Raw genomic sequence first — 17,593 nt, 5'->3', positions numbered from 1 at the left:
TTCTTCACAAAATTAATGTTTTTCCCCTGATGTATAACTTTCATGGAAAACAACACCCCCAAATATTAACTAATGATAAATTCTAATATTTCATATGAATAGTATAAATCATTTAGTGATGCATACAACATTTTTGATATTTTATATTTTTAGATAAAAAAAATATATATGAAGTTGCTTTATATTTGTGTGGTCTTATGTGACAATGCTAACATTGGTATTGATTTTACACTAATTGACGATATTTGTCATTTTTTTTTTATTCTTGCAGACTTGACTCTATGGTGGAATGGGAAGAAGATGGCCGTATCGAGTTTATTTCTTGCTGATGTGCATGTTTTACATGCTAATGGTTTTTTTCTTCCACGGACAACTGCAACTAGAAATCCTTCAAAACAAGCAAATGAAAGGCATTGTCAAACATGTTCATGCTGCTCTGCTAAAATTCAATGAAAACACGGATAATGCAATCGGATTGAGGAGGGAACTGTCTCACTATAAGATTCATAATGAATCATTACGTAGAGGACCCACATTGCCTATGACAGACGGCTGCTTCAATTCCCCGAAGAATACACGATACGAGTTTCAGACCGTGATCCCCAATAGCCTGTATGTGTACTCAGCATACTTAGATGTTAGAGGCAGCCAGGCCTATGTGAGGGTTATGACCATTCTAGCCAGAAAGAAAAAAAACAGTATTCAAGTGACTTGCCATTTTAGTGACCAGAATGGATGGAATATCAGTGCTGTTGTATATGAAATGTGTGAAAATCATAACAAAATGTTGGGTGGGTACATCTTATCTTGCCCAGTGTATAAGGATTCCAAACCATGCCATGTTGTGATTGAGGCTAGAGAATCAAATTCCTCCGAACCAAAGTTTGTGTCTGTCGGTGTAACGCGGATTTCATCAAACACAGCACCGTACAGTTTTGGGTTGTGCATTCCACCCCTGTTTGGTGAGGTTGATAAAGGGAGGCTAGTAGAGTTTATAGAATTAAATCAATTACTTGGTGCTCAGCATTTCATATTTTACGATTTTCACATATCAAAAAAGGAAACTAAACAAATTCTTCAGTATTATAAGGAGAGGGGTGTGGTTACTGTGTTACCGTGGATTTTACCCAGGGATATTAAGGAACCTTGGCTGTGGTACCATGGCCAGTTAGTGGCCCACAATGACTGCATGTACCGAGCCATGAGTCTCTTCAAGGTCATGGTGCTGCAAGACATTGACGAGTACATTGTGCCACACACTTCCCACAAAACATGGTTTGAGGCATTGTCTGAACTTTTACAAGACAGAGTGGTTGGCCTCAGCTTTCACAGTGCATTCTTTGATCCAGGGGACCAAAATTCACCATCTCTTGTCACCATGACACAATTTTCAAGAACTGCAATGCATAGCAAGGTTCGAACTAAGGTTATGGTCGAGCCCTCAAAGATATTTGAGGTTGGAATTCATCATGTCAGCAAACCACTTCAAGAGGATTTTAATATTAAGACGGTTGATACTAAAATAGCCAATCTTCACCATTATAGAAAGTGTGTCAAAAACTATGGAATGAAATGTGATAAGTTTGAAGATGATAGGACAATGCTCAAATATTCTAATGTTTTAAGAAACAGATTCAGTTATATCATGAATCTCACTTTAGCATGATTTCGTAATGTGCATCAATTTTCAGTAATGTTCTTCAAAGGATTTTTATGCTCCCTGAAATATTTCTGGGGGGCATAATAGTCAATGTTGTGTCCGTCCGTCCGTCCGTCCAAGCTCATGTCTCCTGAACCTTTCATCAAAAATGGATATAATTGATCACAAATTTTCCTTTAGACAAGGACTTGTGCACAAGGTCTCTTAGGTCATTTAGGAAAGGTTAAGGTCACTCAGAACATATAAAAGTTCCTTATTTCAACATTCCCATCTCCTTAATAACCTCTCATCAGAAATTGATCATAATTGATCACAAATATTCCTTGGGACAGGGGATTTTTGGACCAAGGTCATTTTGGAAAGGTCAAGGCTACTCAGAAAAGATTCCTCATATTAGGAAAAACCTTCATTTCAACATTATTTCAACAGTTATTGATCTTTTGGATCAAGGTCATTTTGGAAAAGGTCAAGGTCACTCAGAGAGAAAAAAACTTCCTTATTTAACAGTTTTTTTTATAACAGGAATGATCATATATATCACACAAATAAGTAATAGGCAAATGACTTTTTAAGATTACCCAAGGTCATTATGTAAAGGTCAAGGTCACTCAACATAAACCTTATATATATATATATATATATATATATATATATATATTAAAAAACCCTTCATTTCAATAGTCATTGCTCATACTGTCATTTTTCATATGAAGTAGTTCATTGGTTAGATGCAGTTTGGGGAGCATCGATCAGTTTTACTGGTAATAAGTTTAATTAGATTAACAAATGAATATTTTAATTTTGACAGTTCTTTGAACTGATTTTTTTTTCAACTCTTTCCCATTTTAAACTACTTTGTTGCAATTTTTGCCTAAGTTCCAGATTTAAACGCAACCAGATGTCTCCCTTTAGACTTTGTTCTACTTTGAAACTTTATTATTATTTATTTATAACAGTATGATATAGAATTGGAATCAATTTTAACAGTCAGTGGCAATCATCGTTATGATCTAGTCACACGGTTACCCAAGCAGGCGGTATGGACACGTGATATGTATTTTAATTGTTAGGACAAATGAGAGAGAGAACTAGATTATATCGACTTACAACGACAAAGTTTTTGTGATGACAATTGAAAAAGTCTTGCCAAGCTTTTATAGCATTGCATAATCCTTCTCCTTTTTCTGTTCATATTGAAAATTAAAGTGCTGGGAGAAATGTTTTGAATATTGTAATTGTAATTGGTGTACATGATATTTTTTTTTTATGTAATATTTATTTTTAAACCATGAGAGATGAAAGCAAGATACACCAACAAGGACAGAAATGTATTATAGTAATGCTTGAAGATTTTGGGTGTAAGAATGCATTGATTTATTACCTTTTATAGGCCATAGTCTTAGTACTGATAAGAATGCTAAATGTAAATTCAGTGGTGCCGTATATTGATCTCATTTGTCTGTGCAGAATGTTTCATTCACTTACAGTACTGTTAGATTAATGATTGACTCTGTTTATTTACTGTACATGTACTTTGGAAATTTGTGTCCATTAAATATGATTTAATGATATAAATGAATTAGATTGAATAATTGTAGATGTGTGTCTCTTGCATCAGTTAATAATTTGCAAAGTGTGTCAGATTGTAGCAGTGAAAACAGTCTTCGAGTCATGTTCCAAGATAATGCTTGGAAGTTGTGCTGAGTATACATTTACATACATGAAAGTTGTGATAAGATGCATTTAAGCAGAAAGTAACATTAGGTGAAAATTTCTCAGGATACAGTTGCTGTATCAGCAAAATGTCTTGTATGTTATGGTCATTTAAGGGAATTATTTTATCAGTGCTGTGATTTGGATACTTGGACAAAATATAGATGTCAATACATTGTATATTTAAGGACCAAATGGTAAAAGAATGTGTATCGTAGCCCTAATCTCGAGTGTAAATTGGAATTACATTTGATAGCAGAAGTGTTTGAATAGATTTGCTACTTTTGAAAGTTGAAATACAATGTAGTTATAAATTTAGTTATGAATCATGAATTCAGTATGTACAGTGTTACAATGCGTTCTTTTCTCGCAATTTTTGTTAGACTTGACAAAAATCTACAAAAATCTAGTTTTTTCTGAGCTGTTGGCTTTTGAATGTATCGGCTAAAATATCAACCATATTCAATTTAAAATGTTTACATTTACTTTTTAATCTTTTTGATAAAGAAGCATTGAAAGTTTTAATAACATCTGCTTATAACTGTAAAGACCGAATCACTAAAGCGTGTCAGGTGGATGAACACGCTCGAGCATGACGTCGACATCTCCCCGTATGCAGAATGAAATCAATTAAAGCTTTTTTGCCCATTCCCATCTCAGACATAAATGCACCTCATTCGATGCTTAGAGAAGTTGATCTTGCTTTAATGTGGTTAATATTACCAACCAAACTCCAGAAATTAATCCAAATTCGGTATTTTTCAACTATTCTTCATTCTGTAATTGGACTTCCAATTTTTCAAAATGACAGCATTCCTGACTGACACTGGTTCACTGCTTTATAGTGATAGTATACCTACGCTGTTTACAATTAGATAAGATGTGAACTGTTTAAAATTCAGATTGTACAACTTTGTTAATAGTTTGATGTTTATGATATATAATTGAAAATCAATCAAGAATTGGATTAGGGCTGTTCCAGAAATGATCAAATGGGGGGGTCGGGCGGCAAATGATATTTTTTTGTGTGGGTGGTCGTATTTTTTCATATTTTATTTGGTCCGTGGTTGGACTGTTCAAAAAATATTTATTATGGGTAGTGGGTAGTTTCTATTGTTTTATTTTGTGCCACGTGGGTGTTGAGTTTTCAGAATATTTTTATTGTCGCTCTTGTCGTGTTGGTTACAAAGGAAAATTGAAAACGTGCTTTCGAAATGCTGCTTTCGAAATCGGAAGTAACATAGAACTATTCGAGTTGTCGCTCTTTGCAGCGCATAACTTTCCATTACGGCACTCTTCAAATTAGAGGCGCGTTTAGTAGGGTCCCTTTGGACGTGATGGCGGCAAACTCTGTTCTGTAGATTATTACAGTTTACAGTGCATTGATTTTGGGAATATTTTGAAACCAATAGGTATTCCATTTTCTAATAAAAATAGGCAAACCTTAGTTGATTTATACGAGGGTACCGATGCGTTATATTTATCAGTCAGTGTGATGGTGATATAGAGGCCTCTGGGCGCGGGCTCCATTAGAAGACAAACGATTCGTGGAAAAACATATCCATACCCATTTCATGATAATAGCATCATTTGGACTCCCAATCTTTCCAACATTCCCGCCATAGATGCGTTTGATTGTTGATGTGACATCGTTTCTTCAGAACTACTGTGATACAATGTCGCACAGGCATTACCGCGTCATTGACTAAAATGTTTGTCCCGAAAACCTCGCAAGATTTGTACCGTTTTCATTTTTAAAAATATTTTTGTGGTGGATCTGGTTAGTTTTTTTTTTTAATTAGATGGGTCATTGTAAAATGAGTTTATCAATTTGATGGGTCATGGGGTAATTTTTAAATTTTTTTTATGGGTGCTTGGTATATACAAAAGGTGCCTCCCGACCCCCCCATGTATTTATTTCTGGAATAGCCCTTATTAAATTTTTCAGCATTGCGCACTCTATTTTATTTTATGATATGACATATGTGCTGTTCCTTGGCTGTTCTTTTAATCACAACTTACTCAAAGGATTAGGTGGAAATTTTAAAATATAGATTAAAAAATGCACAGATGAAAAAAGGTTTTAAAAATGTAAATATTAACAATAAATTTGATATAAATTTTTGAAAGATGTAGTCTCATAATTGCAACTTGCCTAAGACACTAACAATGTTCACTGTACTGTTATAATTTTTTTTTAGAATATGAAAAATTACTAAGTTTTTGCTGTCAAATTTGAAAATAGGATCACTATGCTGAAAAACAGATTTTCATTTTCATTTCGGAGTACTTCAACATAGAAATCATTTAATTTCAGAGAAATCAAAATGCTAAGAATGATCAGGGTAACGTCACATGTAGTCCATTCCTCAGGACGTCAGTGTATTTATAAGTGAACAGAAACTTCTTCTTATGTGTATTTATTTGGTATACATGTGGATTAATTATTCTTTCAGACAAATAAATGTCAAACCAGTGCATGTCTCAAGTTTTATGTGTTGTTTAAATTACATGTCTGACTAAAAATTTTCTATATAGTGCTTTCATGTAATACTGTGTTCTCTTATATTTTCGTTGATTTGAAATCCAATAAAAAACATTTAAAAAATCAAACTATACTTAAAATTGTGTGAGTGTGCATGTGTGCGTGTATATTGCTGATACAATTACAGTGAAACTCCTCCAAACCTCAGAAGAAACCATGGCAGTCCTCCCTAAATATCTGCTGATTTTCTGGAGGTAACCTTAACATTTCCGTACAAATGAATTCTCACAAAACCGGCTACCTATGAAAATCGGACACCAGTTACCTCACCTGAGTTGAAAACTCAAGTGAGCTCATCTGGTCACCTATTGTCTGCCATTTAATGTCCATCTGTCTGTTAACTTTTCACCTTTTTGACTTCTCCATAACCACTGGGCCAATTTTAACCAAACTTGGCAGAAAGTATCCTTAGTTGAAGTTTGTTCAAATGTAGGGCCATGCGCCTTTCAAAGGGGAGATAATCACAAAAATAGGGTGGAGTCTTTTAATAATCTTCTCATAAACCATTGGGTCAGAAGAGCTGAAATTTACATGAAAGCTTCTTGACATAGTGCAGATTTAAGTTTGTTAAAACCATGACCCTGGGGGTAGGTTGTGGTCCTAATAGGGCCAGGAAAGTACAAATTTACCTGAAAGCTCCATGACAGTGCAGATTCAAGTTTGTAAATATCATGACCCCTTGTTGTAGGATGGATCCCTAATAGGGGATCAAAGTTTTACATACAAATATAAAAAGAAAATCTTTAAAAGTCTTCTTCTCAAGAACCATTGGGCCAAAGAAGATTTACATGAAAGCTTCCTCATATAGTGCAGATTCAAGTTTGTTAACATTACGGCCCCTAAAATAAAGAGGGCCACAATAGGGGATCAAAGTTTTACATACAAATATATATGGAAAATCTTCTCAAGAACCACTTGGCCAGAAAAGTTTACATTTACATGAAAGCTTCCTGACATAGTGCAGATTCATGGCCCTTTAGGGGTAGGTTGGGACCACAAAGGGAATCACAGTTTTACATGGGAATATATAGGGAAAATCTTTAAATATGGGCCAAAGTAACTCGTGTGAGTGATGGGGCTCTTATTAACAAATACCGGGTTACAAACAAGAGTAATGTCCCCTCATAATACCAGCCACTTTTTGAAGAAAATATTGGCCGGATGGGGGGGTGGGGGGGGTGTTGTGTTACAAAGATGTGTAATTAATTGTCACTTGGCCAGTTCAAGTGACCGACCCTTCTAAATTCTGTGCAAATTTGATAAACAGATATTGAACATGATGAAAGAATAGATGTTTTATGGCATGTCTTGAGCCAAGTGTGATGGGAAAATATCTAAGAGATTCTTTGTTTTAAATGTTTGAAGTGGTAATGTTTAAGAAAATAAAGAGATATATAAATGCATTAATCATGTGCAGAAAAATTTGCCGTGTAAATTGCATGTTTTAGAATTGATGGATGTGTTGCTCTCTTGTGCATCCCAATTTTTGCCCAGAGAGCTACAACTCGGTCGCTAACTTAAAATTTACTTTAATCATGTAAGTGACATTCAAACTAAAGAATGTTTGTATTACATGACAGTATGATCTTACTGAAGCTTTAATGCTTTCAATGGTGTCTTTGTTTTAATGGCAGTCCATTGTTGGATTGTTCATTTTGATGATGAGAAGTTTATCAACATAAAACTTTAAAGCCAACAAATATGATTCATACTTCTGGATATGCAAATTACATTTCACAATTTTAGCATTTTCTGTTAGTTTTACTATACTGATAAAACCAAATCCCGTCATAGCTAGTGTAGATCATTTTAAGTATCTGGAGAGTGAAGCACAACTCTGATGTTCCACTTGACGTATTGTGTTGATCCACACATACATCACAATCCTCTGATTTACCAATGTACATTTATTTACAGGGTCACAATTAGCAACTGCATCATGATAACTATATCATCTTGTGTTCATCATGATTCAGGATGAATTCTATTATTATGTATATGGGTAATACATGCACTTTTCTATACAATTATTACTTTAGGAAATACTGTATAGCAGGAAATGAACTTGCGGAGTTCATTTTCGCTATATTCGCTGAATCAAAATTTCCACGAATTTAACATTCAGTGAATTAATGATACGAGATCGGGTTCAGGATACTAAGATTTGTTTTTCTGCGAATTAAACCGACCGCGATTTGTTGCTAAATGAAAAAATCGCGATATTTTCCGACCGCGGTATTAACCTGCTATACAGTATTGTACCATAATTCTTTTTTATACCCCCGCAACAAGTTGTGGGGGGGGGGGGGGGGGGGGTGTTATACTGGAATCGGGTTGTCCGTCCGTCTGTAGACGCAATGGTTTCCGGGCTCTAAAGCATTATCCTTTCCACCTACCGTCACCATATCATATATATGGACTACCCATGGGATGAAGATGTTCCCTATCGATTTTGGGGTCAAAGGTCAAGCGCACTGGACATCGAAGTAGCAATATGATTTCCGGGCTCTAAAGCGTTATCCTTTCCACCTACAGTCACCATATCATACATATGGACTACCCATGGGATGAAGATGTTCCCTATCGATTTTGGGGTCAAAAGGTCAAAGGTCACGCGCACTGGACATCGAAGTAGCAATATAGTTTCCGGGCTCTAAAGCGTTATCCTTTCCACCTACAGTCACCACATCATACATATGGACTACCCATGGGATGACGATGTTCCCTATCGATTTTGGGGTCAAAGGTCACGTGCACTGGACATCGAAGTAGCAATATGGTTCGGTTTGTCATGCCATTTGTTTTTTACACTCAGAAAAGAGGTAGTTTATACCTATTACTAACACCCTTTGGGAGATTGGGGTAAGGGGGGGGGGGGGGGGGGGGGGTATTCTTAGTGAGCATTGCTCACAGTACCTCTTGTTATTTTAGGAAATTCAATATCATTAAATCAATCAAGATCAAAGTAGATAGTCTTCTTCCCCACAAACATTGGACTATCTAGTGCTGTTTGTCACCTGTTGTGAATGACTTGACAAAACATGTGGTGATCAAATGTAACAAATTGTTCCTTTATCTGATCAAGTGCATTAATTTTGCAGAGCATATCTTGTAATTTAAGGAATTTTAGATATGACTTCATTTCAAGTTATTTTGCCCTTAACATGAAACATACCATCATGTATGCAAAATTAATCTGACATTTATAGTTGAACTAAAATCCACTGGTACAGTTTAAGTCTGTGGATTCTTTTAAGACTCATGTGGACTTTGCAGATATTTGTATGACATGGATATAAATATGTCTACAGTTCACTATAATAATATACCTATTACTGTAACCATTAGACAAAAGATGGCCGACATTGCCTCTAATTTCGCAGTATTTCAAGACTTGCTTGAATAACATTTCACCTTTGCGTGTGTTAGTCTTGCTTGTTGTTTAGAACTAGAATAGACTTAAATCCTTTGCAAACATTAATGAATGAGATATTCAACATACGAAAATTATTCTTTCAAATTACGAAACTTGGCAGGTAGGACTTTTTTGAAGAAAAGTAATATGAAATGGCTTAAGTTGTGGTATGACTGATAATTTAGTATACCTGTTCGCTGCACATGTGTCATCTGAAATATTGACAAGAAAACTTCATATTTTTTCAAATATTAAGCATGTGGGGATCCAGGCTAGAATAGGTCCTCGTTACCCCATGCTTATCATAAGAGGCGACTAAATGGGGCAGTCCTTTAGATGAGACTGCAAAAACTGAGGCCCCGTGTCACAGTAGGTGTGGCACGATAAAAAATCCCTACCTTATCAAAGGCAATAAGTTCCAAGCATAGTTTAAAGTTTTACAGCCCTTCACAGGCAATGGTGACCCATATGAGTGAAAAAAGTTTGAGTGGGACGTTAAACAATATATAGAGTCATATTTTAAGCAAGAAAAAGTACACATTTATTGAATTTTCAGATGGAGAATATCATATCGGGGATTAAGGACACCAACCTGAAGCTAACACTAGCGTTTGGCATTGGTCTTCATCATGCAGGCCTAATAGAGAGAGACAGAAAAGTCTGTGAAGAACTCTTTGTCAATCAGAAAATACAGGTAATATCTGAATTACTGCTAATATCTATTGCCTTCAAAATAAGGAAATAACTGTAAAATACAGGTTCAGATTCAGATTCTTTATTTCCGTGAGCCCCAGGCGCATTGGATACCATAAACATAGATACATTTATACAAACAAACAAAAAGGCATTATGGAGTAAATGTCTGTAAAATACAGGTAAATATCTGTAAAATACAGGTAACATCTGTAAAATACAGGTAAATGTCTGTAAAATACAGGTAACATCTAAAATACAGGTAAATGTCTGTAAAATACAGGTAACATCTGTAAAATACAGGTAAATGTCTGTAAAATACAGGTAACATCTGTAAAATACAGGTAATGTCTGTAAAATGCAGGTAATGTCTGTAAGTAATGTCTCAAGTGAGCTTTCTGATCGCCTGTTGTCCAATGTTCACCATTTCCTGGAGCAAAACCTGTGCATTTTTTTTTCTTATTCTTGCATTTTTCAACAAATGAAGAAAATCTGCCTTAGTTGGGACGTCAGACACATAAAATGTGTATTATTGTGAGATATCTGATGTCAGACACATAAATTGTGTATAATTGGGGATATCTGATGTCAGACACATAAATTGTGTATAATTGGGGATATCTGATGTCAGACACATAAATTGTGTATTAATGGGGATATCTGATGTCAGACACATAAATTGTGTATTATTGGGGATATCTGATGTCAGACACATACATTGTGTATTAATGGGGATATCTGATGTTGGAAACATAAATTGTGTATTATTGGGGATATCTGACATCAGACACATAAATTGTGTATAACAGGGGAATATCTTACATCAGACACATAAAATGTGTATTATTGGGATATCTGACGTCAGACTTAAAAATTGTGTATTATTAGGGATATCTGATGTCGGAAACATAAATTGTGTATGACTGGATGTTATCTGACATCAGACACATAAATTGTGTATTATTGAGGGATATCTGATATCAGACACATAAATTGTGTATTATTGAGGAATATCTGACATCAGATACATAAATTGTGTATTATTGAGGGATATCTGACATCAGATACATAAATTGTGTATTATTAGGGATATCTGATGTCGGACACATGAATTGTGTATTAATGGGGATATCTGATGTCAGACACATAAATTGTGTATTATTGAGGATATCTGACATCAGACACATAAATTGTGCATTATTGAGGGATATATCTGATTTCTAGTACACATTGCAGTTTCTGTTCTTTCACATTATGGGGAAAGTCCTTTGAATTTAGCATGCTAGAATCTTACCCTTTTGAGGGCAAATTATAAACCTTGTACTTTGAATAAAAAATGGCATGATTTTACAATATAACTTTCATTGTTTCATTTCAAGGTGCCTCACCCTTTTGAGGGCAAATTATAAACCTTGTTCTTTGAATAAAAAATGGCATGATTTTACAATATAACTTTCATTGTTTCATTTCAAGGTGCAAAATTAACTATATAAATCCATGTAGGATCGTAAGTTGAATAAACCATGAGCAATTGAAGTTCTCCATTAATGTATAAACACTTGGTGTGTTTGGTTTCCAGCAAAGTCTCCTCCATCAGAACTTAAAAATGTGGCTAAAGTTTCCGGAAGCATGGAACATAATACATGTATTGGTAAAATCTGTACATAAATATTCATAACAATCCCTATATACAAGTAATTCATTGCTGAAAATTTAATGTGGTGCTAAGACGCTGCATCATGTGAGAATTCTTTACATCTTCATACTTGGTGAATTTGATGTAACTTTGTCACAGAATGCAAACGAGCACCCAGCGGGCATCATAACAGATCAGCATCGTGGTGATTACTGTGTTAATTACTGAGTTGTTCATGCGGAGGTGTCATTGGTTGGTCTTCTATGGACACCCAAGAGGTCCTGATTCAAGGTCATTGCCTCGAGTGAAAAATTCAGAGCCTCAGAATTTGATTTTATTCTGGAAGGAAAAAATCTTTACAATTGCTGTTATGTTGGAGGAAATTTGACTTCTACATGACTGCAATTCAATTTATATTTAGTCCACTTCTTGTAATAGCATCTGTAACAGGAAACATGACATTGTGTTGGAATAATTACAATGTGATGTTTCTGATCTATTAAACTGTATTACATTGTGTCAAATTTAATATATATGTACTGTAATAAAACGATTACAATATAAAACATCTTACCAAAATATTGTATTGTAGCACATCAAACTGAATGTATACTGTTACAATGGAAATATTATAAATAAACTATCTTATTTACATTTTGTATTACATTATATGGCAACTCATAATAGAAGAATTATGATGTTAAATGTTTGATCCATGTATTGTGTTATATACTAAAATTTGTGTAATGAGATAATAACTATTTATTGGTTATTGGCTGAATATTGGGAAACAATCCACGGTTGTTGTGCAGTAAAGTAGACCGAGCTTGCAAGATCCACTTCAGCAATGACTGAGGGCAAGCATATTAAAATTGTTAGATAACAGAAAAGATGAAGATAATGAACAGTGATCAATCTCATAACTCCTATAAGCAATACAAAATAGATAGTTGGGCAAACACGGACCCTTGAACACACTAGAGGTGGGATCAGGTGCATAGGAGGAGTAAGCATCCTCTGTCGACCGGTCACACCAGCCGTGAGCCCTATATCTTGATCAGGTAAACGAAGTAATCCGTAGTCAAAATCTGTGCGCCAACATTAAACTACAAGACTTATAAGTATACCTGTACAATTATTATTCTATGTTAGTATTATGGTCCTAAAGGGAAATAGAACTAAATACAATGTATAGGTACACTGTACTTGTACTAACAAGAGATGATATAGAAATAGGTTTGTGTACAGGTGTTTAATGGTCACAGGTACAGGAAGTATGTTGTACCATGAATTAAACTTTTCAATTCACATAGAATTCAGTGTATGCATTAAGTTCCTCTGGAGTTTTAATTACATGTATGTGTGTCTTGAATCAATAATGTGTTGAACTTAAATTTTGCATAGATAAGATAAGATATGGACCTGTGGATACAGGGTCATGTGAAAAGGGTAAGGTCAGTTGGATATTGTGTAATATATTTTCAAATCAGTCTCATTGTCTTGTGTAGTCTCTATTTCATTCAGAACATATGGTTTATGTTGTGTTGTCTGAAAATAAACAAGTAGTATAGAGAAATCTGTTAAGAAATCTGATGAGGTTTTGTAGGTCCTCATTGCTACCAGTACCTTGGCATGGGGTGTCAATTTCCCAGCTCACTTGGTGGTCGTTAAGGGAACAGAATACTTTGATGGAAAGACCCGTCGCTATGTAGATTTTCCAATCACAGGTATTTAAGATGGCCTACTAAGATGATGCTTCAGATGACCGAATGTCACACAAATGAGATTAGGTTTTTTTAAACAAATAAATGCTGAACTTGCTTACTTGTTTGAACTAAATGTGCAGCAAGGAATGTCGCTTGTGATAAACTTTAATTTAAATAGATTTGTTTTTATTTTTTCATTAATTTTGTAAAAGTCTAATTTTTTCATTTTGTGTGTTTACAATGCTTTAAATACATATGTAAATTTTGTGAAAGTAATTAGGATTTTAAAAAATGATACTTTTATTAATTACTATTGTAATCTGATATGAAATGAATATTAACAATTAAAAAGTTTTAAATGTGCAAATAGACTGTACATTTGTCCTTCATGATAGATGTGCTGCAGATGATGGGGAGGGCAGGCCGGCCACAATTTGATGACCAGGGTGTAGCCATGATTTTGGTCCATGACATCAAAAAACATTTCTACAAGCGCTTCCTATATGAGCCGTTTCCGGTGGAGTCCAAGTAAGTCTGATCCAAGAGAGGTAACTCTGTCAGAGAAACTCTGAACTTGCAAGTCAGGATAACTCTGATGTCTCTCAGCATTGTTATCCAGTCGTAGAAATGTTTATAGAAAATGAATTTGAAGCAATCATTCCTTTTAAAGCTAGGGATTGGCAAGTTCAGAACTAATTGACTGTTTTAAGAACATTTACAGAGTTGTTTTAAAATAATTGCTCAAGCACCATCATATCCACACATTTTTCCTTAGGCAAATAATATTAATGATCTCAGTTTGAGATTATTATAGATTTTTTTTACTAGTTCCATGACCATAAACTGAGAAGAGACTTAAGTCAGAAATAAGATTTCTTTTGTACACCCATAAAACAAGCTAATTTTTATATACTTTATTGACATTTTGAATCATATTTAGATTACAACCTGAACATCAATTGTGCCATTACCTTTAGATATTAATATTATAGGTGGAGTAGATCACTTTGAAATTTTGATTGCTAAAGTATTGTTACATTACAATCATGGAGCCAGCTAGATCTTGATATGTATAGTCATTACACCTAGGAATTTGAGAATTTTAAATTGCTGTATGATAACATATATTTGTATTGTATTGTAATTGTTAAACCGAAATGACAAAAATATAGCTGAAGGCATTGTATTTGCAGCATAAAGGCCATTGACATCTCCTGTATACATGTTGTGTAAACAATACAAACATTCAAAAGAGCTCAGAAATTATTGATGCACATTTTGTGATTTCATATTGAAGCCCAATTTTAACCAATGGCATGTATTGTCTCTATTAACATACACAAGCAACTTTCATGATTTTTCAAAATGTAACCAAAAAATGTAGTGTATTAAATGAAGAATTGTTGTACGATTGGAGAATTTTTCACTCATGGAGAAACAACACCAGTGTTAGGTTAAGTGCTACAAATTTACACCTATGCAGGGCTCTCAAGGCTGTAGCAGTGAGGGTTCTTTATCATGCCAATTCCTACGAGACACTCCATTTTTTAGGTCATATCTGAAAGACCCATGACTTTCCCCTCACCACCTATGTTAAAGGTCTAAATACATTATAACATCTGATGCCTTTGATGGAACAAAAGAAAAAAAAATCAACAGAAGTCTATCTCAATGATAATGTTCAAGTATGTGTATGTATCTTAAAGTAATACTAAAATAAATATTTGAGTATACTAAGATACCTGGTACATGAGATTTAAAAACCAACTGATGCAGGTTCAAAATGAAAATGAAAGTGATACATAAACCCGTACCTATATATAGGTACTTCTGAAGCTTAGATGTAGTATCCCAAGACTTGAATGTTGGCGTAGCGACCTTTTTATTCAGAAGGATAGAATAAAGAGCCCAGTATCGTATTCTGTTGCAGTCTCTTAGAAGTCCTCCCTGATCACATGAATGCAGAGATTGTAGCAGGAACGGTGACATCCAAACAGGATGCAATGGACTACATCACGTGGACGTATTTCTTCCGTCGCCTCGTTCAGAATCCTACGTATGTAGCGCATTCCTATATATTGCATGTTCATAGAGTTTTAGTTTCTCCATATAGCTAAAATATGTGGGAAGATCAGATGTTTTACTGTAAACGTATTATATTTGGCGTGTACAATATTTGGCGGAAATCGTTTTTGCAACAAGTTAGCCTAGATTTGATTTAACGCATTCCTGAACTACTTTAAACATCTAGATTTACGGATGGCATTTAGCGATGTACTTGATTTAGCGGAAGCTGCGTTCCACCAAAGGCACTAAATAGAATACACAGCCAAATGTAATACATTTACAGTATATCATGATTTTTATGATTAGGTGACATGTCAAACTTTTACAAGAGGTGAATTAAGAAATGTTGCCTAGTTTTTGAAAGTATATGAGAAGATATATACCTCAACCCGCTTCACACAGGCATGTCTATTTATGTCATGCTGTCATTAAATTTCATTCAATTGTGTTTTGTTGTTTCACTCCTCTTCTTTAGCCATGTAAAGTGCCTTAGAGTAATTTGTTTTATGTAAGGCGCTATATAGATTTTATTACTATTATTGTATATTGAATAGAGTATGTCTGCGCTCCGTGAAATATATGCAGCTGTTAGCGCATCGTGAAATATATGTCAGTGTGAGGAGGCAGCGCTCTATGAAATGTATGTCTGTGAGGAGGCAGCGCTTCGTGAAATATGTCAGTGTGAGGAGGCTTGAGGTACATCATCTCATATACTTTCAAAACTTGTTAAGCATTTCTTTTATTTTAATTGCATTTTGATAATGAATTAAAATGAGAAAGTGTACTATTCATGTGCAGTGATTAGCCTAATTCAAAAGGTGAAAGTGTATGAGATATGAAGAGTTTTGTAGAAGACTAGAGTTTTGTAGTATATTGTCAATATTTTTTGGAAGTTGATTTCTACACTGAAGGATAATTATGAAATTGACTAAAAAGAAAAACTAGGGGTCATAGTGCTTATTATTGAGCTACAGTGTGTTAAACTTTACCTTTTTGTACTTAAAATTTACACACAATTTATTCAATCGATTGTCTGTTGGTGTCGACACAACATGATTAACAAAAATCAATCATTACATCAAATGAATACACATTCATATCTTCTAACAATTAAGATATGAAAAGGTTGAATGCTAGTAGATTGAAAATAGATGATTACCTTTTGTACTTAATATATGGGAAAACTCATCATATGAAGTTTGAGAGTTCAAATGAACATATTAGTATTGTAAAACATTTTAAATTGCACATAAATCACAGTCTCAATACCTTAGAATTTAAGATGAAACTTTAAAATGTGGGAGTTATAAATTATTGGCCAACATGCTGAATTTTCATACTAAATATTGGGTAAATCATTATAAATGTCTTTAAGATTCGCATTCTGTATTTTAAAAAAAGAAATTGATAAATTTACAACATTTGAATTAGTTCAAGTTTCTACTATTTGTATCATAAAGTACTAAATTGAAATGCATGCTTTGGGGTATAAATTATTAACAAAATCTTGGATAAAACAAATATTGTAAAACAGTGCAAATTTAGATCATTATGATTAAAGAATCTGCCACCACAAAATGTAGTCCTTTTCAAACCCTTTCAAATTGGAATCTACGTGAAAAAAAAAATCACTGGGATATGTGTAAGTAGTGAACCATTATCTACACAGTTATAGCATCCTGCACAGTTGTGCTCAAACGGTCAGGAGCTAACTGCCTTAACCACTAAGATGTTTTAAATAGGAAAAACATAATGAATAATAAATATTCACATTTGACCATCTATTTTTCTATCAATTGTTTAGACCTACCTTCCTTGAAACTAATTTCTCCTTACTGAAAGATTTATAGTATCCAGAATAGAAACAAAGACGAGGGTGAAAATTGTTCTTATCACTTTTAAAAAAATCATTCTACTTTAAGTTATGCTACTGTTTACAGTAACACTTGATTTATGGTGACCCTATGGGTAATTATCAGGAATAGTAACAGCATCATATTAAATCTTGTTAGAATTTTTGTGATTTGAAGGAGTTATGCACATGTAACTTGGCTAAGAAAACTATAATGGATAGAAAGTTTAAGTTTTGAATATTGATATAAACTTTTAGTAATTGGTAACTTATAAACTTACCTTTTACGGTGTATAGTCAATAATT

At 34.2% G+C, this 17,593-nt stretch overlaps 2 protein-coding genes across 8 annotated transcripts in view; both read left to right on the top strand.

The window, feature by feature from the left end:
- LOC125677369 (beta-1,4-galactosyltransferase galt-1-like) overlaps positions 1–5,986 on the top strand; it is a 29,043-nt gene extending 23,057 nt beyond the window's left edge. For all 6 annotated transcript variants that reach the window (XM_048915401.2, XM_056157890.1, XM_048915404.2 and 3 more), the window contains exon 3: positions 272–5,986. In XM_048915401.2, coding sequence (XP_048771358.1) covers positions 290–1,666 — 1,377 coding nt within the window. In that variant the 5' untranslated portion in view covers positions 272–289 and the 3' untranslated portion in view covers positions 1,667–5,986. The remainder of the gene's footprint in view (positions 1–271) is intronic.
- The window catches only part of LOC125677368 (activating signal cointegrator 1 complex subunit 3-like), a 129,765-nt gene that overhangs the window by 72,539 nt on the left and 39,633 nt on the right, over positions 1–17,593 (top strand). For both annotated transcript variants that reach the window (XM_048915399.2, XM_048915400.2), the window contains exons 31-34: positions 9,890–10,027; positions 13,269–13,389; positions 13,764–13,896; positions 15,299–15,424. In XM_048915399.2, the coding sequence (XP_048771356.2) occupies positions 9,890–10,027; positions 13,269–13,389; positions 13,764–13,896; positions 15,299–15,424 (518 nt within the window). The remainder of the gene's footprint in view (positions 1–9,889; positions 10,028–13,268; positions 13,390–13,763; positions 13,897–15,298; positions 15,425–17,593) is intronic.

Source organism: Ostrea edulis, chromosome 3 (assembly GCF_947568905.1).
Source record: "Ostrea edulis chromosome 3, xbOstEdul1.1, whole genome shotgun sequence".
Lineage (NCBI taxonomy): Eukaryota > Metazoa > Mollusca > Bivalvia > Ostreida > Ostreidae > Ostrea > Ostrea edulis.
Note: the sequence above shows the minus strand (reverse complement) of the source record. Positions and strands in the feature narration are given on the sequence as shown.